We start from the raw sequence: 26,808 nt of genomic DNA on the forward strand, positions 1-26,808 counted from the left end.
GAAGGAAAAACCGATGGACCAAGAGGGAGAGGCCGTACCCCACGACGTGGAACCGTAGTGGCCTATCACTACGCCGGTGACGTTGTCGTACACTACACACACAGCACAAACATTGAAAAGAAAACTCACTACATTTCTATACACAAATATATACATAAACATAAAGAATGTTTATATATATATACTGTATTACAAGTATAAGAAAAAGTAAGTACAGTGATGCCTCAGGATACAAAAGTAATCCGTTTAGGATACGGTTTCGTATCCTGATTTTTTCGTATCCTGGGTCGCGTTTTACATGTAAATAGCCTAATCCGTTCCAAGCCTTACAAAAAGTCACCTTTTCTTTCATAAACATGCTAAAACTGTAGTAATAAACATGCAATGCAGCCATTTCTATCATTCAATAATTAACCCAACCGTTAAAAACAGCCTAATCCATTCCAGAAACCACCATGAGATTATTCAATAATGTAGTTATAGCCTAGTTATCCCCTCCAAGCCCTAAGAAAACGGGCCATTTTCTTTACTACTGTATAAAAGTTATGGTACTGTATGTAAAGCATTTGGATCAGTGAAGGTGTATTGTTACCTGTACACCTAAATTAAGGGTTGATACCCTGAAAAAAAAGGTACTGTACTCTCGGCGACGAGTTGGGATCTTGTAAGCTTTTCGTATCCTGAAATTTTTTTTGTATACTGGGGCATAAAACTCTTTGTATCGCTTTATGTATCCTGAATTTTTCGTAAGCAGAAACTTTCGTATCTAGAGGTATCACTGTACTGTAAAAAGACAAAAAGCATTAATGGCTGTCAAAGAGGCGAGGGTGAAAGCGGACACGTCCGATCACCACCCTAGCCAAAGTAAAAGTGAGCTTACCACACAGGTGTGTGAGGGGGGAGGGTAGCTAACTACACTCTCTAACCCCCCCCCCCCGCTAACTAGCAGTGGGGTAGTTAAACCTCGTTAAAATTTCAATGGCTCGTCCTTTCAGCTACGCCGAAAGTAATACCCACTTTAAATAGCGGGGTTTGTATTCCAGTTACGGAACAAAAGTGGTTTAAGAATACCTCAGGCTCCTTGATGGACAAATAGCAGTTGGTTGCGGGCATTGGTTACCCACGTTAAGACTGGGATGAATGAGAGAACGTCTGGCTTTCTTTTCTTCATCTTCCCCTCCCTTGGGGTACAACACCATGGGTCCTTCTGCAAGCTGGCTTCAACCTCTGCAGGTAATTATCATTTACCTTGTGTAGCGTAGTATAAGTTATAAATTTATGTATTGTCCACGTCCCCATTGCTTTCTGCGAGGTAAGCAATGGAATACGACTAGTTTTCTTATATAAACTCAGAAGGTTCATACAAGACAGCAAACTCTATTACACTGCATTGCACAGGCCGCTATTATCCACACTTTGTATGTTTTAGCGAGGTGTCAAAGTTTTCACTAGACCACAGTCATATACTGTACTAAATAAAACCGGGTCAATGTCCATACCAGAAGTGAACTTCCCCCACCTAAGAGTGAGTCATCCCAATAAATAACGGAAGCTTTCTTAGTATGGGAACAAATGACAAATTTGGAGATAATTTGTATTTTGCCCTAATACAAACCTGGAGTTATTTATATAAATTGGCCTGCCATCACCTGTCTCCTAGAAGTCCTGCCTGCAGTCAAAAGTGATATCTCTCACTGCTGTGAGAGTATATATAGAAGCGGTTGGGTACCCTTAGCCACCCCAAGCCTACCCGCTCAAGTGGTTAGGCAGGGTTGCCACCTGGCATTTAAAGTCTAATGGGTACCATCCAGTTCTGTCGAAAGATAATCGTAAAAAATAACTCCAGGTTTGTGTTAGTTAGGGAAAAATACAAATTTATCTCCGAATTTGCCATGTTAAAAATGATAAATTCGTAGATATTTTGTATTTTTCCTAAGTATACAAACCTTAGCTATATAATAGGGTTATTACTTTCGGCATAGCTGAAATGACGAGCCATTAATTTTTAACGAGGGTTAACTACCCACACCGCTAGATAGCGGGGGTAGGGAGGGTAGCTTGCTACCGCTCCCCCTCACACACCTGTGATTGAGCTCACTCTTGGAGGTAGGACTTCAAGGGGGATAGGGCTGGTGGGCAAGTTTGGTTAAATAGCTAAGGTTTGTATAGTTAGGAAAAATACAAATTATATCCGAATTTGTCATGTTGAGCAGCCACCACAGGACCGATTGAAAACGTATCGAGTCTCCTGTGGGTCACGTCTTTTAGATAATGGGCTGTGAAGGTGGTCTCTCTTATCCACAAGCCCTCCTCAGGTGTAGGGCTGTTTTTCCCTTCCGAGGGAGAACTTCCCTGCATCTTCTTCATCACTTCATTGGCTCCGACTGCTGTTGCTGTCTTTGGGGCCGGAGCATCGTCTTAGGCAAGTCTCTCCTGCGAAGTGATCACCTCTCTTGTTCACAAGAGGTCTCACTCATAGAGACCCCTCTTCAGAGGATTGATACTGCTGAAGGTCAGCTTGATGATCCACCGGCCTTCATGGGCTTTATCTGTACCTGGACCTTCTAACGACATTGCAACTAGTCCTCGGAGTTCGGTCCTGAACTCTTCTGTGGATTGTTCATGATTTCCATCAGTGGATGTTCGCCCTTCCAAAGGGCACATCCGAGTTCCTGATCGTCCTACCAGCTTACCTGCTGACCTACCAGATAGCAACGTTTGCCAGCTCACCAGCGATGTCCTACGCGCCAGCACTTTCTTGCGTCCCAGCGCTCTCCTGCGCGCCAGTGTTCTCCTGCGCGCCAGCACTCACGCTCGCGCCATCGCTGTCCTGCGCGCCAACGATCTCCTATGCGCCAGCGTTCTCCTACGCGCCAGCACTCCCATGCGCGCGCCATTGCTGGCCTTCGCGCCAGCACACTCCCGCGCCCGCGCTAGCGCTGTCCTACACGCTAGATCTTGCCCGCGATCGCGCGTGCCCGTGCTCGTGCCCATGCCAGCGCTGTCCTACGCGCGAGATCTTGCCCGCGATCGCGCACCCTCTCGCCTGCGCGATCGCGCGTCCTCGCTCTCTTGCGCATTTTAGGGAGACTGCATAATGCCTTACTGTGCGTCAATGCTCTCTGGCGCACCAGTGCTCTCCTGCGCACTTTCGGTCTCAGATCAAGCGCTCGCTTATGTACCAGTGCTCGCCTATGCGCCAGCTCTTGCCAAAGAGCCAGCGCTCACCTGCGCACCAACGCTCACCTGCGCACCAGCGCTTTCCTGCGAGCCAGCGCTCTTCTGTGCATTCACCAAAAACTACGCTTCAGCAGAAAAATGAACACAGCATCTACCTATGCGCCAACGCTCCAGTACTCTCCTGCGCACTCGTGCGAGAGGCAAAAAGAATGAAAACTTTTTGACTGGTCACCATTGCCCTATTCCCCTCCCCACAAACGCATTACAGCATGCCCTCCGGGAAAAGAGGGAAGAGAGTCTTCACAGTCTCGCCAATTGCTAACGATCTCGGATTGCTAGCATGCCGATCGCCGATTGCTTGTTAAATACCAGTCATCAGCTTGCTGATCACTAGATCGCCGAGGGGTAACTCGTCTTTCTTCGATCATCGACCTCAGATCGCTGATCTCTGACCAGCCAATTGTCAGCTTGCTGATCTATAGCTCACCGATCGCCAGTCCGTGATCGAGCGTTGATCATCAATGGCTCACCGATCACCAACTGACAATCGTTAAACCATTCTACTGTCTCTCAGGGCTCTCCAAGCCGATCACCAACTCATTAATCACCAGATAGCCTTCATCTGCCAGTCAGTTACCATTTTCAGCTCACAGATCGCTGATTCACCAATCATCGGCAACTCGTCACTCAGACTTACTGGTCGACCTCTGCCCGTGGTTCCCTTGATCGGAAAGCATGCAACACACTTCTCGCTACTCTCCGTTCGCCATCACACTGTCCACTAAAGCGATCGGCAAATGATCGATAGCCCCGTTCAGTGGCTTGTCGACAGGTGACTACTCGCGAGCTCTCCAACTGAACAGTAACCACGATACCCAGCCGTTAACCATTGATTAACATTCGCCAAATTGATGCTGTTCTAAGGAACAGCATCAATCCCGTCAGGGCTCATGGTAGGTTTAAGCGTTGCCTTACTTCTATCAGTTGAAGGAGTTCTCTCCCAGGGAAGAATCCTTACGTAGGGTATCGCGTCCCATCCTCTCCACCACGAGTCAAGATCCCCAGCGTTAACAATCTCCAATGTGAAAATATCCGTAAGGAGCTGTCCCTTTGGGTTGATGTCCACGCCATGTTGAAGGAGTTCGGACAAGGGCTAAGGCCATAGGCCTTCATTTGCACGCTGGACCTAAAGGACGCATACTTCCAGGCCCAAACTATCCATCTTCTAGGAAGGATTGAAGATTCGGTCTAGACAAACAAGAAACACCAGTTCAGGCACTGTGCTTTGGTCTTTCCACAGCGCCCATCCTGGATTCACAGAATTGGCTTCCGTCTCCTCCGTTTCTTGACGACTGACTGACCTTAGCAGATTCGGTGGCAACTTTGTGTTAGCACCGGAACTTCTGAAGTCTTTTTACCAAGATCGGGTGACCATGGTAAACCTTTGGAAGTCTTCCCTACTTCCCTCTCAGAAGTCTGGTATATTTGGGAATGATTTTAGACACCATTTGCCACAAAACCTTCTCATCAAAGACAGACGTAGAAAAGTTACAAGACCCTTTCTCAAAACGAGAAGAATTCCCAGCCCAGAGTGACTATTTTTTTCCTTGGACACCTATCATCTCTGGCCTGTATAGCCTCCAACGGCCGCCTCAATATTCGTTCTCTCCATTGGCGGCTTAAGTCCGATTGGAATCAAGTCTTTGATTCCCCGGACATTCTGATCCCCATGGGACCAGAAGTTTGGACGAACCTCAAGGGATAGGTGTCAGTCGAGAATCTACAGCGTGGTATAACCTTCTCATCCTTCCCCGCCCCCCGGACTTGATGCTGGGCTTATACACATCAAGAGAAGGAAGGAGGGACCATAGTGCTGCACCACACGACCTCAGGCCTCTGGACAGAGTCCGAAAGTACCTTCACTTGAATCTTTTATGAGATGAAGGCCAACTTTCCGGTCCTTCAACAGCCTCATTAGTACTTAGCGGGCTACTCAGTGGTGTGGTGAGCGACAACACCACATAGGGGCTCACATCAACAAGCAAGAAGGAACTTGCTCGCAGCCTCTTCCCATCTAACAGTATAAATACTAAGACGGGCCAAAGTCACCTCAGTACCACTATCAGCCCGCTTCATTCCAGACTAGAGGAATGTGCTCGCCGAAAATCTGTGCACAGCATCTCAGATAAGGTGTACTGAATGGTCTTTGGACCACCTTGTAGCCGACAAAGTCCCGACTTTACGGGGTTCTCCAACTATGGATCTGTTCGCTACGCCCCTGAACCTTAGGCTTCCGCTGCTCCCCAGTCCTAGACCCCAAGGCTCTTTGGCAAGAAGCATGCCAACAACGGTGGGTACTACAACGACGTTTACATCACGTCCCTGTTTTTGTCTGAAGAGCAGGGTACTCAAGTCTAAAACATCGGTCAGCTTCTCAGAGCTCTCATAGCTCCGCTATGGCATTACGTAGAACAGTTTCCAAACCTTTTGCAGCTCCTGATAGAGCCTCCAAGAGAACCCTCTCCACGTCACAGACAACCACACTTCGACATCTACCACAAGCTATAGCTTCGCTATAATTGTATGCCTAGAGACTACTCAGTATCTCCTCTCTCACAGAGGCTTTTCGCAATAAGTTGTGAAGAGGTTGTCTAGATATCTGAGGAATTCCTCAGCATCAGTCTACCAGGCAAACTATAACGTCTTCTGTGGTTGGTGTCATGGAAAAGCGTATCTCTCCACTCGATACCTCTATTCCAGGTATTGAGTATATGCAGGAGGAAAATACCCCCTTTTTCAGTTTTGGCAGTTAAAGACGATCGCTCAACCTTGAGCCTCTCCTTCAAACTGAAAGGAAGGGACATCCCCTCATCGCTAGATCTTTCCTAACTCGTGCAGACTTACAACTTGCCTTTTCCCAGTCGGAATTGAGACCTCCCTCTCGGAACATGGTTCGAGTTCCCCGGTTTCTTAAGGAGACCTCCTTACGTTGCACTTCACCAGGCAACAAATTTTCACCTGATCTAGAAGACAGTGTTCCTACACGCTTTGACAGCAGCCAAACGATTCAAGGAACTTCATGGTCTCTCTATTGACATCACCCATTCATGAGAAGGGTGAAAGGCAACGTTCAGTTTCGTCCCCGAGTACGTTGCCAGACACAGTCGCCAGAGGTGATGGTTCCTAGACAACAAGGCTCCACTCACTAACTGACGATCCAGATCATCTGTTACTGTACCCGGGGTAAGGTTTGAGGCTCTACCTCAAGAGAATGGCAACAGCCCACATGGGTCCCTTCTCTTGTCATCAGCACTGGGAGAGACAAGAGGAGGATCACCAAAACATCATCTTTGCTGGATTCATAGAGTCGTTAATTATGCTCTGAATCCAGATCCTCATCCAGCACGTCGACCCACGATGTCAGGGGCATAGCTATGCCCCTGGTCCTTCTAAGCAGATTACTGGGACGCAGGTTCTAGAGGGAAGGGTGTGAATGCTCCAGGTGACTTTCACAACCTTCCTCCTGTAAGACGTGACCCACAAGAACTCGATACGATCTCTATCGGTCCTGTGGTGGCTGCACAACAGCGGGTTGTATACCTCAAGCTCCTTATTGGAAAAGTAGTAGAAGGTTGAAGGCACTGTTACCCGGATTCAGTCTGCGTGAATGAAAAGGTTTGACTGGCTCTTATTCTTTTCTTCACCCTCCCCTCTCTTGGGGAAAGCAGCATCTTGGGTTCTCTGCATAAGCTGACCTCAAACCACTGCAGGTAAACCATGCTCCCTTGTGTACCTAGTATTAAGGTAATACTGTTGCGTCCCCATACCCTAGCTACTGTAGGTGGTATTGGGAAAGTCTTGGTTACAACAGTTTTTCCTACAAAAAGACTCTGAATAACTTTACCTAGACAGTCATACTTCTAAATATCTCAACACACAGCCTGCGTAGGCCGTGAACCTTGCGTAGCAAGGCGCAAGGACCCCTTATTTTGAGTACTAACATACTCAGATAAGGAGCCCTCGGGTAAAGCCAAAAGTCAGATTGGCAGGGACGTCCAACCTTCCTAATGGGTGAGTCACCTCTAAATTAATAGCGTAGGTTTGCATTCCAGTTATGGAACAAATGACAAATTCGTATATAATTTGTATTTTTCAATATTAAACTTACCCGATAATCATGTAGCTGTCAACTCCGTTGCCCGACAGAATTCTACGGAAGGGATACGCCAGCGATCGCTATACAAGAGGGGGGTGTACTCACAAGCGCCACCTGTGGCCAGGTACTGCAGTACTTCTTGTTGACACCACTTCAATTTTTCCTCTGTCGTGCTTCCGGCAAGACGTTCATGGATACGCTTATAATTTTGGAGTCTTGTTCACGGTTTTTGGTGAAGTATTGCTCTAAGATTTCAGCTTTCGCTATTCAGGAAGTTTTATTATTAGCTTAGCTAACTTTTGGAATTAATTTGATTATTTATGGTGACGAAGAGAGTATGAACTCTCTTTCACCTTTAAATGGCCGACCCTTCCCTTAGACGGATGTGTTGGTGTCTAAGAGAGTATAGACTCTCTTTCTTAATTTTGCTTAACAAAAGTTATAGATTTATTTTATATCTCTCCGCCTTTTATAGGCCTCTTCGATTAACTTCCTTTTATTATAAACTTATTAAAATTAATTTTTATATTTGTTTATATTCGACCTTCCCTAATAGTAGGCGGTCTTTTCTTGGTACCGAAGTTAATTAACATTGAGCCCGTCATTTCGGTTTTACCTGTTAACATATTATGCTATTTTAATGTTTTTGAAAGAATTTCTTTGATAGTCTCGTACTGTTTTCAAAGTTGAACTAACGTTTTGTTTTGTCTCTGCAGTTGTTGACGTTCAGAACGTTCAACTTGCGCTCTATCGTTACGATAGAGAGAGAATTTTCACGGTGTCACGTTGCAGTAAGAGTAACCGTGTCTAGCGTTTTGTTCATTCTTTCTTAACTTAATGGTTTTAATTCTAATAAAGGAACTTTTCATTTTGGGAAATATTTCAGTTTTTTCCTTTAACAATAATATATTTTAACGATATATATGATTGGGCTCTTCTCTCAGGTTCTAAGTCAAGAGAGAGAGAGAGAGAGAGAGAGATAGAGACGGAGGGAGAAAGAGGAGGATAAACGTTTCGTTCAAGCGAGTAACGTTGTTATCGTTTTTGCTCTTCTCCCTAGTCTCTTTAGGGGAAGAAGGTAAACGTTTCTAGAGTTTTTTCTTGTTCTCAAGCTTTATGCGGTGAGAGATTTTAAACGTAGTTTATTTGATCTAGTGTTTAGTCTCTTTCCAGCCACTGAATTATTTATCTTTCATTAGATTTTTCTGTTACATTGTAATTCTGTTTTCGCAATTACTAACTTTTGAGAAAGGATAGAATTGCGTGTTTCAGGTACAAACCACTTAAAGTTTCGAGTTCAGTGAAATAAGTGCAAACAGAAAATCAAAAGTGATAAGTGATTAGCGCAAAGTGTGTCAGTGTTGTGCGTGAGGGTACTTCTGTGCGTGCCAGTCGTCCTCCCAGTCCGGGACCTCTTGCAAGCTCCCAAGCCCAGGGGAGAAGCAATGTCGAAGGGCAAAAGGGTTCGGCAGGCCTTGATCGGCGCACAGAAGTATCCTCGGTGGTTGCGGGCGTGTCTTACAGAGACCGTCACTCCCACCCGCAGACGATTGAGCCCTTATTTTGCTCGTCTGCAGAAGAAATTTCGGGGAGAAAACGCTGGTCTCAGGTCTCAAGACCTCTTAAACGTAAAGTCCAGACCTATGCCAGACGTACGAAGTTAGAGTTCAACAACCCGGATGCAGTCATTGGGTTAGCTCTGACTCTCCTCAGACCATGCAGTCGCAGCTTGCGGTCTTAATGCGTGAGTTTCAGGCTGAGAAGGTTACACCTCCTCCTGCGAACGCTCCGCCTCTCCGCAGTCCAGTCTGCCAGGCGTACGAAGTTGAGGTTCCTCAGGCTACCTTACCGCGTTCTGAGTTGCCAGTTACCAGCGGTGTGCAGCAACCTTCGCCTCCTCCTGCGAGAGCTCCGCCTCACCGCAGTCCAGTCTGCCAGGCGTACGAAGTTGAGGTTCCTCAGGCTACCTTACCGCGTTCTGAGTTGCCAGTTACCAGCGTTGTGCAGCAACCTTAACCTTCCTTAAGGCAACCTCAGCAATGGGAGCAGGAGTCTTATGCCTTACTTCCTCCGCTTCCGCTTGCGGTTCCACCAGCGAGGCAACAATCTCTTGAGGTACGACAACCTCTTCCATCAATGAAGCAGCCACCTCAGCACTCGCTGCAGCGACCTAAACCCTCCTCAAGGCAAGAGTCTCAACTCCTTAGGCTAGCACCTCAGGAACCTCAACTCGCGAGACAAGAACTGCGTTCTGCGCAGCCGCTACCTCAACTCTCGCAGCTCACACCTCAGGAACCTTAACTCGTTCCTCAGGAACCTGCTACTGCGCATCCGCAACCCTTACAGCAAGCGCAACTCTTGAGGCAGCAACCTCATGCTATGAGTCAGCCACCTCAACGCATGCATCTGCCATTTTTTTTCCTCAACTTGAGCTTCTTCCCATTCAACTTGGGAATAACAAATGACAATAATAACACCTCATTACTTTCATAACTTGCATTTGTAATCATATACATGTATGCCTACACAAACATTATGATAATGGAGGTTATTTGTATTACTTATATAAAAATATATATGTATTCCTTGCAATATATTTTTAACAAATCGCAAAATATGGCAAAAATATCTTCTAAACAACAATGAATCATGAGTTATGAATGTAAGGTAATATTAAACCCCATGCAAGCATGCATGAAGTAATGCAGTGTTGCCAACAGGGCGAGTTTCCCTTTCCTGAGGTGAAGTAGATTATAGTACATTTAGTGTAGCTTAATTCTACGATTATCATGCCGGCTATCAAATTCATCAACAAAACAGTCTAAATCAATTCCCTCGGCACGTGCACTTTCAATGGACGGTAATGCGATATTACTCACTCTAGCACTGGTCATGGAATTTCTGAGAAATGTTACACGCTCTGCTTACCTTACAGCATGCTCTACATACAGCATGCTCTGCATACAGCATGCTCTGCATACAGCATGCTCTGCATACAGCATGCTCTGCATACAACATGCTCTGCATACCTTACCGCATGCTTCTCAGTCACTCATCTTTGGTTGTTGCCAACTCACTAGACTGTCAAGCAGTTTCATAACGTTGCCTTCTAGTCTGCTGCTTTTGCACCAGTGAAACCCTCACTGAGAGAACTTAGCTTTTCTCGGATATGGTCCCTGTAGATGAGAAAGTGCTTTTCTCCCTCCTTCTGATATTCCCTTGAGGACTCTGTCATTTGGAGAGGAGCCTTTAGCTGCGTAGCCTCCTATGGACTTTTATTTAAGCATAACATGCTCCCAGGGAAGGTAATGGTTCCACTTCAGTCGCTAACCCCGTCTGTTACCACACCTGCTCCCATAGACCTTGAGCTGTGTTGCAAGACATGCAGTCCAAGCTTAGTCCTTGTTAGAGGATTTTTTTGTTTACGGAGTCAGTGTGTCACTGGGAAGACGTTCAACAACCAGCAGAAGTGACTTGTTGTGACGCAGTGCGGCAACCTCAGCAACCCGATAAGGAGTTGTCTGTACGACCCAGACAGTCTAGACAGCTTCGGGTTGTCACTGTACTTCCTCGCTTCCCCATGGTTGACAGTTCACAGACTGTGCAGCAGTAACATGATCTTGTGTCCGGCTCCATCAGACGACTGGCTTTTAAGAGCTCCCACAAGTCGTCGCTGTCTGGAGATTCTCAGATGGACTATGGATCTGACCAAGGAACTGGGCCTCCTGGTCAATTTTGAGGAGTCTCAGCTCGTCCCATCCCAGACCATTGTCTCCCTGGGTATGGATCTTCAGAGTCGAGCTTTTCGGGCTTTTCCGTCGGCCCCAAGAATCTTCCAAGCCCTAGAATGCATCCAGAGCATGCTGAGAAGGAACCGATGCTCAGTCAGGTAGTGGATGAGTCTAACAGGGACACTTTCATCGCTGGCCCTGTTCATCGTGTTAGGGAGACTCCACCTCCCCCCCTTCAGTATCATCTAGCTGCTCACTGGATAAAGGACATGACGCTAGAGACGGTCTCAGTTCCTGTTTCCGAAGAGAGGAGGTCTTCTCTCGCGTGGTGTAAGAACAGCTTTCTTCTCAAGGAAGTCTATCTTTGGCTGTTCAGAAACCCGACCGCCTTCTCCTCTCGGACGCATCAGACACGGGCTGGGGTGCGACTTTGGACGGACAGGAATGCTTGGGAACATGGAATCAGGAACAAAGGACACTTCACATCAATTGCAAGGAGTTGTTGGCGGTTCTTCTGGCCTTGATAAACTTCAAGTCCCTCCAGCTTAACAAAGTGGTGGAGGTGGACTCTGACAACACCACAGCCCTGGCTTACATCTTCAAGCAGGGAGGGACTCTTTCGTGAAGTTGTTCTAGATCGCAAGGGACCTCCTCATCTGGTCTAAAGATCGAAAGCTCACGCTGGTAACGAGGTTCATTCAGGGCGGTATGAATGTCATGGCAGATCACCTCAGCCGGAAGGGTCAGGTCATCCCCACAGAGTGGACCCTTCACAAGAATGTTTGCAGCAGACTTTGGGCCCTGTGGGGTCAGCCAACCATAGATCTGTTCGCTACCTCGATAACCTAGAGACTCCTGTTGTATTGTTCTCCGAGTCCAGACCCAGCAGCAGTTCACGTGGATGCTTTTCTGCTGGATTGGTTCCATCTCGACCTGTATGCATTCCCGCCGTTCAAGATTGTCAACAGGGTACTTCAGAAGTTCTCCTCTCGCAAAGGGACACGGCTGACGTTGGTTGGCTCCGCTCTGGCCCGCGAGAGAATGGTTCTTAGAGGTACTGCAATGGCTGGTCGACATTCCCAGGACTCTTCCTCTAGGAGTGAACCTTCTACGTCTACCTCACGTAAAGAAGGTACACCCAAACCTCCACGCTCTTCGTCTGACTGCCTTCAGACTTTCGAAAGACTCTCAAGAGCTAGGGGCTTTTCGAAGGAGGCAGCCAGAGCGATTGCCAAAGCAAGGAGAACATCCACTCTCAGAATCTATCAGTCTCAAGGGGAAGTCTTCCGTAGCTGGTACAAGACCAATGCAGTTTCCTCAACCAGTACCACTGTAACCCAGATTGCTGACTTCCTGTTATATCTAAGGAAAGTAAGATCCCTTTCAGCTCCTACGATCAAGGGTTACAGAAGTATGTTGGCAGCGGTTTTCCGCCACAGAGGCTTGGATCTTTCCACCAACAAAGATCTACAGGACCTCCCTAGGTCTTTTGAGACCTCAAAGGAACGTCAGTTGTCCACTCCAGGCTGGAATCTAGACGTGGTCCTAAGGTTCCTTATGTCATCAAGATTTGAACCTCTCCAATCAGCCTCTTTTTAGGACCTCACATTAAAAACTCTTTTCCTCGTGTGCTTGACAACAGCTAAAAGAGTAAGTGAGATCCACACCTTCAGCAGGATCATTGTTTTCACATCTGAAACGGCTACATGTTCCTTGCAGCTCGGTTTTTGCTAAACGAGCTTCCTTCACGTCCTTGGCCTAAGTCGTTCGAGATCCCAAGCCTGTCCAACTTGGTGGGGAATGAACTGGAGAGAGTACTTTGCCCAGTTAGAGCTCTTAGGTACTATCTAAAAAGGTCTTAACCTTTACGAGGACAATCAGAAGCCTTATGGTGTGCTATCAAGAAACCTTCATTTCCAAGTTCTAAGAACTCAGTTTCTTACTATTCAGGCTTCTGATTAGAGAAGCACATTCTCATCTGAAGGAAGAAGACCTTGCTTTGCTGAAGGTAAGGACACATGAAGTGAGAGCTGTGGCTACTTCAGTGGCCTTCAAACAGAGCCATTCTCTGCAGAGTGTTATGGATGCAACCTATTGGAGAAGCAAGTCAGTGTTCGCATCATTCTATCTCAAAGATGTCCAGTCTCTTTACGAGTACTGCTACACCCTGGGACCATTCGTAGCAACGAATGCAGTAGTAGGCGAGGGCTCAGCCACTACATTCCCATAATCCCATAACCTTTTAACCTTTCTCTTGAATACTTTTTATGGGTTGTACGGTCGGCTAAGAAGCCTTCCACATCCTTGTTGATTTGGCGGGTGGTCAATTCTTTCTTGAGAAGCGCCGAGGTTAAAGGTTGTGATGAGGTCCTTTAGTATGGGTTGCAGCCCTTGATACTTCAGCACCTTAGAGTTGTTCAGCCTCCTAAGAGGAACGCTGCGCTCAGTAAGGAAGACGAACTTATTTAAGGCAGAGTAATGGCTCAAGTCGACTTCCTTACCAGGTACTTGTAATTTCATTGTTATTTTGAATAACTGATAATATGAAATACGGGATACTTAGCTTCTTGATATACATGTACACTGGTTTTCACCCACCTCCCTGGGTGTGAATCAGCTACATGATTATCGGGTAAGTTTAATATTGAAAAATGTTATTTTCATTAGTAAAATAAATTTTTGAATATACTTACCCGATAATCATGATTTAATTGACCCACCCTTCCTCCCCATAGAACCAGTGGACCGAGGAAAAATTGAAGTGGTGTCAACAAGAAGTACTGCAGTACCTGGCCACAGGTGGCGCTTGTGAGTACACCCCCCTCTTGTATAGCGATCGCTGGCGTATCCCTTCCGTAGAATTCTGTCGGGCAACGGAGTTGACAGCTACATGATTATCGGGTAAGTATATTCAAAAATTTATTTTACTAATGAAAATAACATTTTTCCTAACGATACAAACCTTAGCTATTTATACAAACTTATGCACCAGCCCTATCCCCCTTGAAGTCCTACCTCTAAGCAAAGTGAGCTAAATCACCATTGTGTGAGTACGAGCGGTAGCAAGCTACCCCCCCTACCCCCGCTAACTAGCGGTATGGGTAGTTAACCCTCGCTAAATTTCAGCTTCGCAGAAAGTAATATCCTTTAATAAATAGCTAAGGTTTGTATCGTTAGGATGAATACAAATTATCTATGAATTCGTCATATTTAGATGCTCATATGCTATCTGTCAAAACCACTTAAGTTGCTCAGGCTGCTCTCATTTTCACTTTGCATTGATAGGCCAGTTGGCAAGGTTTTCCTCTGATATAGTCTTAATATTGTACAAGGGAAACCTGGGTCAGTGACTAAGCCAGTAAGGGTAAGTCATCCATATGAATAACATAGGGTTTGTTAGTTTAGGAACAAATGACAAATTTGGAAATAATTTGTATTTTTTTCTAACTAATACAAATCTGTAGTTATCTATATGAATTGTCCTGCCATCACCTATCCCCTGATAAGTCCTGCCTGCTATCAGAAAGTGACCTAACAGTGGTTAGGTAGGGTTTCCACTTCGCATTAAGTCTAATAGCTACCTTCCAGCTTGCTGAAAGAATATCCATATAAATTACTACAGGTTTGTATTCGTTAGGGAAAAATACAAATTATTCCAAATTTGTCAATTTTGGATGTAATAGTCTGGATGTTATGATATTGATTACCTGTACACTATGTATTTTCTGACATGTAATACCCTGACTGCTGTATTTATGATACAAATCTTACAGGGAAAATGCAATGATGCGAGCTTTTGCGGAGGAAGCCATGAAGTATGGTGAATACCCTCAACCTCTGAGTAGCCAGCCACGCCATGTTACAGTTCTCCTTAACCCAGCAGCAGCTGGAGGGTTAGTCATTCCTTCATATATAACTTTTGCCCTCTACTAATTATAGTTTGATTGTTGTGTTGCCTATGGAAAGTTAAAGCAAAATACAATGAATTATACTGTTATTTGAAAGTTTTGTATATTAAGCACAGTTAATGAAGTTGTACTTTATCTATGATTTTAAAATTATCAATGATAAACCAAGGAATAAAATGATAGAATACTACTATATAGTTTCTTAGAATGAAATAGCCGAGATTCTGTCATTAGTATAATGTCATGAAGATTAAGAGTCTATAGCATTGCAACTATGATTGCAGTACATATGGTAATTGCTCTTAGTTGTTGTTCTATTATCTGTAATGCTTTTTTTGGAGAGTGAGTGGAAAATAGGTAAAATAAAAATTGGAAGTAGAATCATGATTTCTGGAGAGAAGTTAGTAGTGCAGCTTGGAAATGTAGAAAGTTGGGTTAGCAGCCAACATAACTAGCACTTTGGCAACAATTTTAGTTAACATATGCTATTTTTCTCCAAACAAATAATGGTAATGACAATACTTAATGCTTATTTAATTTATCATCCCAAGCCCTAGACTGTTAATATCATTAATTATGGTAATCTATCAACCAAATAATGGAATATATAATAAACATTCTTATGGAGAAGTAAGTTTTGATAATGAAAAAATTGTCATTTGTTCCAACATTAAAAAGATTACGCTATTTAATAGGAAGTATCTTTTGGCGAAGCTGGAAGACCAACTATCAAGACTTTTACGCGGGGTGGCAACCATCCAACACTAGTTAGAGGGGGGGGGGATAAGGGGTAGCCGGGGGTTGCCGGCTACCCCTTTCACTTACACACCAATGAAACAGAATCACTTTTTTTCTTTAGGTTTGAGGAGAACGGACATGTCCGCTCTCTGCTCTTTCAAAGACTTGGCCATTATAAATAATTGCTTTTCATTACTTTTTCCTCTTTCAGGTGTGTTTGTTCCTTTTGACTTTCCTCATGTGTACTTGTCCAGGCCCTAAAGGGTGCTCTTGCGGTATCTTCATATCCTCAGTCGATAACGCCTCGACTCTTTCTGTCTGACCTGCAGAGTAAGTTATTGTGAGCAGGGTTCCACTTGCGAGGAGTATAGGGAGTGGTCTGCCTCCCATTGGGAGAGATTTGGGCACCAGTGAAAGGAGAAGTCTAGGAGAGATTCTTCGCCTTTGGGGTCTTCCTCAAGGGCGAAGAAGCCTCGGACGTCTTCTCTCAAGCCCCCGATCTCTTCCCAAAGCTCCTGCTTGTTCTGCCTCTTCCAAGGGGCAGTCGAGTAGGAGTGTAGACCAACTAGCTCTAGGGCAACCTCGGGGTTCTGGGGACGTTGTTGCTGGGCGAGTCCTTCTCCCTTTTAGATGTGTTGCAGGCTTGGCCGTCACGTGATGTGGCTGGGCCTCTTTCCAAGAAGGTGCCCTTGAAGCTTGTTCAGCATGGGGCCCGGAGGGATCCTTCTCCTAGTTTCTCTGAAGTTGAAGTCCTTTCTCCCGTAGATGTTCTGGCTTTGTGCAAGGCCCACCTCTCGCCTTCTTCTGCTCCAGTCAGTCCTGCATGCTCTTGTGACCAGCTTGCCCTCTCGCCTACTCATTAACAACCTCCTGCTGACGACGAGACTTCCCACCATCCTCGAATCTCTTCATCCACCATGGACCATAGTCTTCTATGTTGGCCTCCATCAGGCAGCACTCCAGTTCACGAGATCAACGATCTTCTCACCGTTCTCTTGCTCTTTATCGCAAGTCTTCTTGGGATCATCATTCTCCGGCTTGTTCTCGTCACCCAACCCCTCGTAATCGTCACTCGCCGGCGCGTGTTTGACACTCTGCTGACCATCGTTCTCTTGCTACTGATGCTCACCTTTCTCTGGCTGGACGCTCGCCATTTCGCTGTTTTTCACACAATCATGCGTCTCCTCATGATCGTTGTTCGGTAGCGCGTGATCTTCCAATGCGCTGTACACCATCTCATCCTCCTAGACAATCTCCCACCAGACGATGCTCTCCAGATCAGTGATCTCTGGTGCACCCCTCGTCATCTTGCCGTTTGACTGGACACTACTCGCTGTCTCGCTAATCACCAGTATGATGCTCTCCTGTCCGCCCCTTGCTAGTGCGTCCTTCACCTGCTAGCTGATTGTCAGCTCGTCACTGATCGCCAACGCGTCACTCTCCTATGCCTCGTGCTACTACTCAGCACTCTCCTGCGTGTCGCTCTTCTGTGCGTTGCTCGCCAACGCATCGATCGCCATCTCGTTGCTCACCAATGTGCTGCTCCCTTACGCGTTGACACTCGCCCTCTTGCCGTTCACCTGCTCGTCGATTTCCAGTGCATGATCACCATTCTCCAGCTCATCAGAATTCTCTTAAATCTGCTTTTACCTTTTCCACCACTCTCTCCATCTCCTGCTCCTGAAGCACACACTTCCGCGAATCTTTCATGCGCTACCACAAGCAAAGATGACCCAGCACTGCAACGGAACAGCAGAGATGCCACAGCTTCTGTGGATAACTCTTTGACATCACCAGCTAGGAACGGATGGTCCATTCCCTTTCCTGAGGGCTTCAGGGAGCCACCTAACAAGTATGATGGCATGCCTATCTCCACGGATTTTTTCTTCAAAAGAGTCTAGTCTGATGACTATCTTCCTAGGAATAGGGAACTCCTTGGCCACCCTAGCCTCAAGAATAAGTCTCCTATAGTAAAGAGTGAAGGTTTGTATCAAGTGTAGGAACAAATTACAAACTTATAACAGAGTTTGTATTTTTCCTAATGTACAAACCCGAATTCTTTACACAAATCTTCCCTCCATCACCACCCCCTAGAATAGTCCTAGCTAGAATCTGATTGAAGGTAAATAGTAGCTACTGACTGGCGGTCTCCAACCGCTAACAGGTGGATAACTACCTGCCCGGGCGTTAATGACCTTGTTAAGGTTTTTCTACCGTATTTTCCAGCTCGCGCTAGAATATTTCCTATAGTAAAGAATTCGGATTTGTGTGTTAGGAAAAATATATACTCTGTTATAAGTTTGTCATGTTTCTTATATCCTATAACATCTAGTGGAGGGTACAGCCTAATTTATGCTGTCTCTTTGGTCCTAAGTGCTTTGCAGATACAAGCATGCTGACCAGTGGTTACGGCACTTGACATATCCAGGTCAGTGCCATAATAGTGGGGCAAAAACAATTGAGAATGGGGTTACAGTAATTGGAAGATTTGGACATTTTCCCTTCCACTAAGCATTGAAAAATAATATGTTTAATATAAACAAAGTTAATAGAAAACTTTACAGTAACCAACTTTGAAAATCAACTACTAGTCTACTTCCCAGAAATAGCTAGTTCATCAAAACCATAATTACAATACAGTACAAGAAACCTGCCAATAAAAGGTATTGGTTGGAACAGATTGCCTAATTTTTGAAAAGTAATGAAATATATAAATAATTTTTAAATATATACAATATCTTGTGTAAAAAAAATCTAAAGTTAACAGAAAATCAATACAATAATTCCTTGCTGCAGCACCACATATTGCTCCCTCAGTACATCACAGATTTATAAATACCTGTTCTTACATGAATACAAATATTCATCTTTTAATAGGAGTATGATTTCAGTGAAACGGAAAAATTTGGCCATTAAAAATATAACTTGGCGTTGGTAGTTATAGGAAGGTGTTGGTGGCGGGGAAGCCCGGCCCGCTGCCAGCTCAAAGAGTAGCCACTTTGATTTTAGCCACCGATGCATACTAACGTAATCTTGGCTCCTTACCCAAAACTTGGCTGACTTAGTGAAGCCTTGGTTAGGGCAGTAACCCAAGCTTTCTCTTTGGGTTTGTCATCCTCTTGCCCCGCGGAAACTCCCAGTGTCCCCCTGGAGCAGTCTTTTTCTGTGCTTCCTAGGCAAAGATCCACAGTTCTGTCTCCCTTGAAGAGGAAGTGAGGAGTTTCTGCCGAGGTACCATCTACCAGTGTCAATGTGACCCCTATTAAATCTTCTAAGGCAAAGCCTAGGCTTGCTGGTTCAACTCCTCCTCACTCTCCTGTTCCTCACTCGTCACCTCAGTCAGAGGTCCATAGCAGGGAAGAGTCCCTGCCAGACTCACTCCAATCCTCCCTTAGTGAGGAAGTCCGCGCGATGACAATACAGCAGCATCGAAACCTGCAGAGGAATCCATCCTTGCCCCGATGGGTGGTTAACAGAAGGTTCTTTCATTAAAACATTCTCTCCTTGAGACCTTTTTCCCTCCTAGCAGGGAATCTAAGGACTCCAAGATGTTGCCAAAATCCTCTTTGAGGATTCCTAGACCCACAGAGGGGATCAGGCCATCGATTAGCCACTACATTGACACCACCCACCCCAATATTATGTCTCGGGGGTGGAAGATGACGATCTAGCTGTAAGTCCTTTGAAAGTCAAGCAGAGAGAGTCGGAACATACCTTTTGGAAAGTTCTGGCCTGCATAAGGTCCTTCAATGGGTTGGCAGACCCAGTGATGGCTCCTCAAAAGGGAAAAGACATGGTCCTCGGTCATGTCTTTGGCACTCAGAAGCTCCTAAGTCCAGTGCAGCCTTGCCCTTGTCTCAGGAGCAGAAGAGTGTCAGGCAAAAGTTTGTTTCCACCCAGTTCTCAGACTTCTCTTGCAAGTCTTTGTTCGGGCTCATCCTCGAAGCTCCTCCCAACCTCGGCTGTCCAGCAGAGGAGATTCAACAAGGTCCTCGACGAGCCCCTCCCGACTCTTACTCTACACCATTCCTTAGAGGAATTAACAAAGGTAATTTTTCTGGAGAGTCTTTCCGGCCTTCAAGTCTCGTTCTTGGAAACGGAGATCCTGAACCAGGAGAAAGTGGTGAAGTACGCCATGCAGCCTACTTCGTGGCTTGATCTTTGGTTAGGATCATTGGGAACCTGGTGAGGAATGAGGATTTATCCAAGAAAGGCACCAGGAAGGCGATGGGGACGTTCCTACTTTCGCACACTCGTACTATCGAGTTCCTCGCCCACTAAGTCGTGAACTTATGGGCTAACACCATCTTGGGGTGCACAGACTCGGTAGTCGAGAGGTTCTATCGCCAGGTCCCACATGTCGAGATCACAAGACTCCGGAATTCTTCTCTTGAAGGGTCCTCTTTGTTTGAGCTCGGAAATGTTGAGCAGGCAGCGGAGAGATGGAGGAAGTCTCACCAGGACACTCTCCCCCATAGGGACCTGACATCTACTGTAGGACCCACAAACCACCAGAACTTCCATAGACCAACCAGCCAAAACCATCTTGGAACAGGATTGCAGCTAAAGACAAGGTGTCTAAGAACCTTTTCCTGCCAAAAACAGGAAAGGCTCCAAGTCCTCTCATGGAGGGAAACATCCTAGAGGAGGAGGCTGTGGCCAGAGATGCTAGGATAGGTGATCCCCGACCCTTGTTCACTAAGAGGTAGTGATGCCTACATCGCTGTTGGAAGAGGTGGATGCAGCTTTGGGCTGAACCCTGGACAGTCTCTGTGATTCTATCAGGGTATCACGTCACATTCATGTCATCTCTCCCTCCACTGATCAAGACTCCAGTGTCGAAAAGCTCCTCTGCGATAGGATCCACAGAGGAGCAGGCCTTTGAGCCGAAGTCCATACCAGGTCGGAGAAGGGTGCTCTCCAAGAGGTCCTCGACGACTCCCTGGGCTTCTTCAGTCGACTCTTTCCACAGCACCTCAAGTCTTCACGAGAGTGTTTGCCCTTGTATCATCTTGGGCTCACAGGATCGGCATCCGTGTCCTAGGACAACTGGCTGATCCTAGCAGACTTGGTGGCAACCCTTCTTCAGCACCAAGACAGGCTTCTGAGGCTTTGCCAAGATCTGTGGAATCATGATAAACCTCAAGAAGCCATTCCTGTTTCCCTCTCAACAACTGGTATACCTAGGAATGATTATAGACCCCAACCTTCACAAAGCCTTCCCATCAGAATGCAGGGTAGTGAAGCTGAGGAAGGTCGCAAAACCTTTTCTTAGACGAGAAGAGCTCCTAGCCCAGAGGTGGCTATGTCTCTTCGGGTACCTATCATCTCTGGAGCTGTCTAGTTCACAATGGCTGCCTCAGGGCTCGATCTCTCTAGTGGTGGCTAAAGTCTAACTGGAATCAGGCCTTCGATTTCCCGGACATTCTGATCCCCATGGGACCAGAGGAACAGACGGACCTCGAGTGGTGGGTCGCAGATAAAAATCTGCTGAAAGGTGTCGACCTTCTCGTCCTCCTCCCCGGACTTATTGCTCTTCATAGATGCATAAAAAAAAAAGGTTGGGGGGCCCACATGCTGCGCCACACGACCTCAGGCCTATGGTCAGAGTTTGAAAAGTACAAGCACATCAATCTCTTGGATATGAGGGCCGCCTTCGTGGCCCTTCAACATTTCCCTCAGTTCCTGACAGACCACTCAGTGGTGATGATTAGCGACAACACCACAGTTGTGGCTTACATCAACAAGCAAGGCTGTATTTTTTTGCAGCCCCTAGCCCTTCTGGCAGTAGAAATACTGAGATAGGCAGAAGTTCATTCAGTAACACTATCAGCTCACTTCATTCCTGGTAAAAGGAATGTACTCATGGACAACCTGAGCAGAGAGACTCAGATAATTGGCTGAATGGTCTTTGGATCATCTAGTACCCAACAAAGTCCTGACTTTGTAGGGTTCTCCGACTGTGGATCTGTTCGCAACAGCCCTGAACTTCACGCTCCTGTTGTACTGCTCCCCAGTCCCGGACTCCGAGGCTCTCTGGCAAGATGCATTCCAACAACGATGGTACAATATTGACGTTTATGCGTTTCCCCCGTTCTGTCTGATAAGAAGAGTGCTCAACAAGACCAGAACATCAGTTAATCACTCAATGACCCTCATACCTCTGCTATGGCATCACGCAGAATGGTTCCCAGACCTTCTGCAACTCCTGACAGAGCTTCCAAGAGAATTTCCTCCAAAAATTAATGGATTGAATGAAGAGAAATTGAAAAGTTAGCACACTCAAAAAGTGAGGCTCTGCCAGGGACCTGAGGATCTGTGAGGTGAATGTTCAGTGCTGCTGGCCTGCTGGATACATTTTCTTATACAGTACCAGTTTACATCTAAGTGTCTGTGATTTCTTAGAGCACATAGTGAGTATAGCTGGCGTGTTATGTAACTACTGTATTTGTTTTTATTTATTTGTAATAAAAAGGTTGGCTAACAGTAATTTGTTTCCCTTTTTTCAACTCATGCCAAAGTGAATTGATGAAAAGGGATAGACACAAATGAGAGAGAGAGAGAGAGAGAGAGAGAGAGAGAGAGAGAGAGAGAGAGAGAGAGAGAGAGAGAGAGAGAGATTTTTTCTCACATTTTATTTTATAATGCAATTGAAACCCTAATGAAACCATACTCATAGGTCATAGAATCATAAAAAGATTAAAAATGATAAAGTTATTAATAATACTGCAAATAGAAAATAAAGCTTTAATCTATCCCAATTTTGCTCAGAGACTTGGAAAACAGAGAAAGATGGGATCCCTCTCCCTACAATTCATTCACATTTCATTCATCTTTCAAGGCCAGGAGCTTAATTTGCTTTCATAGGGCATTAACAACTGTCCTATACATGTGTGTAACATATGAAAACAGGACTACAATGTATTTTTTCCAGACCATCCATAACATTTGGCTTTCCAGGGAGGATAGCGTGTTCTATATTCCAATTTTTTATTCATACTTATTTGCTAGTTTAGATAAAACGTATAGATGTTCTGTTCATGAATGGTAATTTTGCTGATGTATGATATTTTAGACTACTTTGAAATGAGTTATAGCTTTTTAAGTAAGTATTCATTCTACAGCATGTGAGACAGTATCACGATGCCTTTATTTACTGAAGTTGTATACTAAAAAGAAAGTATCGAGAGTGGTGGAACTCTCATGACGTGGAAGAATAAATATCCTAGGGAAGCAAAGGATTCTAAGCTTTTATGGTTATCTTTAATTTACTATTATGTTTAGGCTTATAGATGTACAAAATCACATAAATAATAAGGGTTTTACCTGTTTCTTCCCATTTTCATTTTTATTCTGTACTATACAAACTCATACCTGGTAGCAGAGTCTCCATAGTGTCATTTCTTAAATGAATGTTACTTGGAAATGTTATTATACTTTTAATAACAAAATTTATCTCTCAACAGCAAAGGAAAAACACTCTATGAACGTTATTGCGCTCCACTTCTTCACTTAGCTGGCATCAAAGTTGCCACAGTAAGGACAGAACACGAGGGCCAAGCCAAGGACTTAATGGCAATTATGGAAAACACGAGTGCTGTTGTCGTAGCTGGAGGAGATGGTACTCTCTCAGAGGTAAGTTTGAAAATGTGTTAAAATAGATTCTGTCCATCATTCAGATGTTATTCAGTATTTATTTTGATCTATTAATGTTCAGTGAAGTGCTCGAGTATTGGTTACAGGATTGTTTTGAGAAGTAAGTTAATCTTCTTGTATGAAGAGGGTATTGTTTACCACGGAATTGGAATCACTGGTTTCCACTTTGTTACAATATGTTCTGTCACCAAAATACAAACTTTTTATTCTTGACAAAGCTTTGAAACTAGCCATAACACTATTAGTGAAGCATAACTACCCCACCACTAGTTAGGAGGGGGATGGTAGTACCGGCTACCCTGCTCTCACACACACACACACACACACACACACCAGTATTGTCTCATCACTTTTACTTTTGGCTTGGTTGAGAGTGAACGCTGTCTCTCTCCACTGCCCATACTGATTGGCCATTATAAGACTTATCTTTTCTTTGCATTCTCTTTTTCAGGTTGTGAGTGTTTCTTCTTCCTGGTTGTCATGTGGACTTGTCCTTGGCTTGAAGGGCACAAGTGCGGCACTTTCATATCTCTACTTGAGACAGACCCTCATGCGCTGTGCCCGGCCTGCCGAAGATGTCCTTATAACCAGGATGGCACCTGTAAGGAGTGTAGGGAGTGGTCATCCTCTCAGTGGGAGAGGTTTAGTAGACGGCGTAAGAAGTCGAAGAGGGATTCTTCTCCTTCGGTGCCATCCTCGAGGTTGAAGAAGCCTTGACTTCCTTCTTTCCCCCCCTCGATCTCTGCTCGAAGCTTCTTTTCACTCGGTCTCCCCAGGGAATCGATGGAGCAGGACTGTTGTCACTTTAACCCCTGGACAACCCTTAGGTTCTAAGAACATTGCCGATTCCCCCAGCGAAATGACGTTGCCTTTCTCTGCAAGGGAGTCTTTTCTATTGATAAATTTTTACAGATTTGGCCTTCCCTTGGTATCGCTGTTCCTCCGTCGAAGGAAGGCTTGTTCAAGTTGCTGCAGTTGGGAGCAGAGAGGAAGCGCACTCCAGTTTCCTCAGAAGTGGACCTTGATCTTCATCCGAAGGGCTCTGTCTGAAGGATTTGTACCAAGGAGTCCCCAGCAGTGCCTGGCGCAGTCTTTCAAACCCAGTCGCCAATTTCTCCGACTTTGCCTGCCTTTGTTCCTGCCCAGCTCGCTGATGACTGCACTCATCCTTATTCTAAGTTTGCTCAGTCTGTGGAGGGGGGGCAAAATCTGAGGATTGTTCCTGTCGCACTTGATGGACACCTTTCCTGTTTGCTGGTCAGGTCCTCCCTGGAGTGGTCTCCGCCATGCGGGACTTCAAGAAGGCGGCCAGCGTTGTCCCTGTCTTTCTCTGGCTACTTGAAATGTGGCTCGCCAGTTGATGTCTCTTGCTCCCAGCGAGCTTGACACTCCCCTGCTTCACCGCGCCCTATTCCCGCTTTGGAGTCCAGGCATTTTCGTTGCTCTCTCTTCGGGTTCGAGATCCCCCTAGGGAGATCTCTTTAACTGAATCCTACCGACTGTCTTCCATTGACGTCGCCACTCCAGGCCAGCGCTCTTCATCAGAAGGAGCAGAGCAGCCTTCACATGTCTTTCTACCCAAGGATACTTTCGAATCCTCCCGACGCAGGGAAAGTGTAAGACCTTCCCTACTAGCAGAGTTCCCTCCCCCTCCTAGGGAGAGTAAGGACTAGAAGACTGTGCCGAAGAACTGCTATCAGCCTCAGGAGAGAGTACGCAACTCCTCAACTTTGGGAGTAACGACGGCGGTGAGGGAGGCTCTCTCGACATCTAGGTAATCCTCCAGGCACTATGAAGATGACTAAAACCCATCCTGGGCTCCTAAGGATGAGAGCTCGTGGGTGAATGATGACCAGGACTTGGAATATGACACTCTTCCAAAGGCAGTGAGTCTCAGATATTGGCAGGTGTTGGCCTACATGAGGGCCATCAACAGCCTCAACGACCCTTCAACTGCTCCGCTGGAAGGGAAGTCTCTTATCGGCAACAAATGCAGTGACAGTACACCTTTAGTCGCTAACATAATAGCTTCCACATAGTCTCTTGATTTCTCAATGAAATGTGCAATTCTATTATGGATATGATCTATTTTTGAATTATAATACGTTAACGTTGCCAACAAATCTTGTACATCCATAATCTGACTGATATTACTAGAATGTTCGTTCACCAAACTCATAATTTGATTGATTGAAGCTAACTGATTCCTTAGTTCTGATAAAATCAATTCATTTTCATGAGTCAAAAACTCAATTTTCTTATTTTGATTACTAATCTTAAGATGATTGGAAATCCCTAAGCCTAAACTTGCAACAGAACCAAAGATGTTTAGTGCAGTAAAAATAAACGGGTTACGCTTTTCAAGGTTATTGTGTCTTACTGTCCACATCAAAAGGTCACGAGTCAAAGATTCTGCCTTGTAAGTCTTATTTTGCAAGTCGTCGGATAGCATCTCTGCAACTTTTAGTGTCGATGCAAGTGAACTCTCTGTATTAAAAGGAAAGTGTCTTCTATGCATTTCATTTAATGAAACAGCAAACCTTGAAATGGCGCTCTTTAAGCTAGTGACGTCATTCTCTGGGAGAAAAATTGCTTGCATGCCTACTTCAACAACTACGTTACTTGATGTAATAAAAACGTATTCTTGTCTCTCTACTATAGTGCCATATTTAAAATCTATACTTTAAGTTTTAGAGCTCTTCCCACACGAGAAAAATGTCTGAGCGAACAATATCACTCCTAACAATAAAAACTTCATCTTGGAAACCTGTAATGAGAAAAATATATGTAATTACTCCTGTATTAAGAAGAAAAAATGTTAACATATAAATTTCATAGATAAAAAATAAAAAAAAAATTCCCTCACTTCCTTCTCTCTTATTTTAATTTCTTATGTGAGACAATGGTACAGTTCTTTCATCAGTGGGCTGGGATATGTTTTGAACTCTAAATCTATTGGCCGTTAATGTTTCCAAAATGCTTTTGGGGCTTCAAACTTAGGTGTTAGTTTATAATTGAGTCCTTTACGTACATTTACCTGTATGTATACATTATCACCCATGGTATATGTTTTAGTTGGCTTCGCTATTTTATCATGATTCCTTTTCATTATGATTTGTGATTCTTCTAAATTCTTTCGAAGGATATCAAAACGACTTTTGCTTGCATTTATACATTCTTTTAAAGGATTTGATAAATTAGTTGTAGGCGTTGATACATGGAAAGGCGTTCTAACTGGGGTACCATACAATGCCTCGTGCGGCGACATTTTAATTGATATATGATATGAGTGATTCAGAGTACTTAGTACCGCAGGTATTGCAATATCCCAGTTGAGGTCTGATCCCCCTAGTGTTAATCTTAATATGTTTAAAACCTTCCTATTCGCTCTTTCCACTAGCCCATTCGACTCTGGGTGATAGATCATGGTATTGATTTT

The 26,808-nt window shown here is 45.0% G+C and overlaps 1 protein-coding gene across 1 annotated transcript in view; it reads left to right on the plus strand.

Moving 5' to 3' along the window:
* The window catches only part of LOC137620734 (acylglycerol kinase, mitochondrial-like), a 120,061-nt gene that overhangs the window by 23,390 nt on the left and 69,863 nt on the right, over positions 1 to 26,808 (plus strand). Inside the window, exons 2-3 of the mRNA XM_068351104.1 lie at positions 14,841 to 14,960; positions 23,180 to 23,348. Coding sequence (XP_068207205.1) covers positions 14,841 to 14,960; positions 23,180 to 23,348 — 289 coding nt within the window. The remainder of the gene's footprint in view (positions 1 to 14,840; positions 14,961 to 23,179; positions 23,349 to 26,808) is intronic.

The sequence above is a fragment of the Palaemon carinicauda genome, chromosome 27 (genome assembly GCF_036898095.1).
Source record: "Palaemon carinicauda isolate YSFRI2023 chromosome 27, ASM3689809v2, whole genome shotgun sequence".
Classification (NCBI taxonomy): Eukaryota; Metazoa; Arthropoda; class Malacostraca; order Decapoda; family Palaemonidae; genus Palaemon; species Palaemon carinicauda.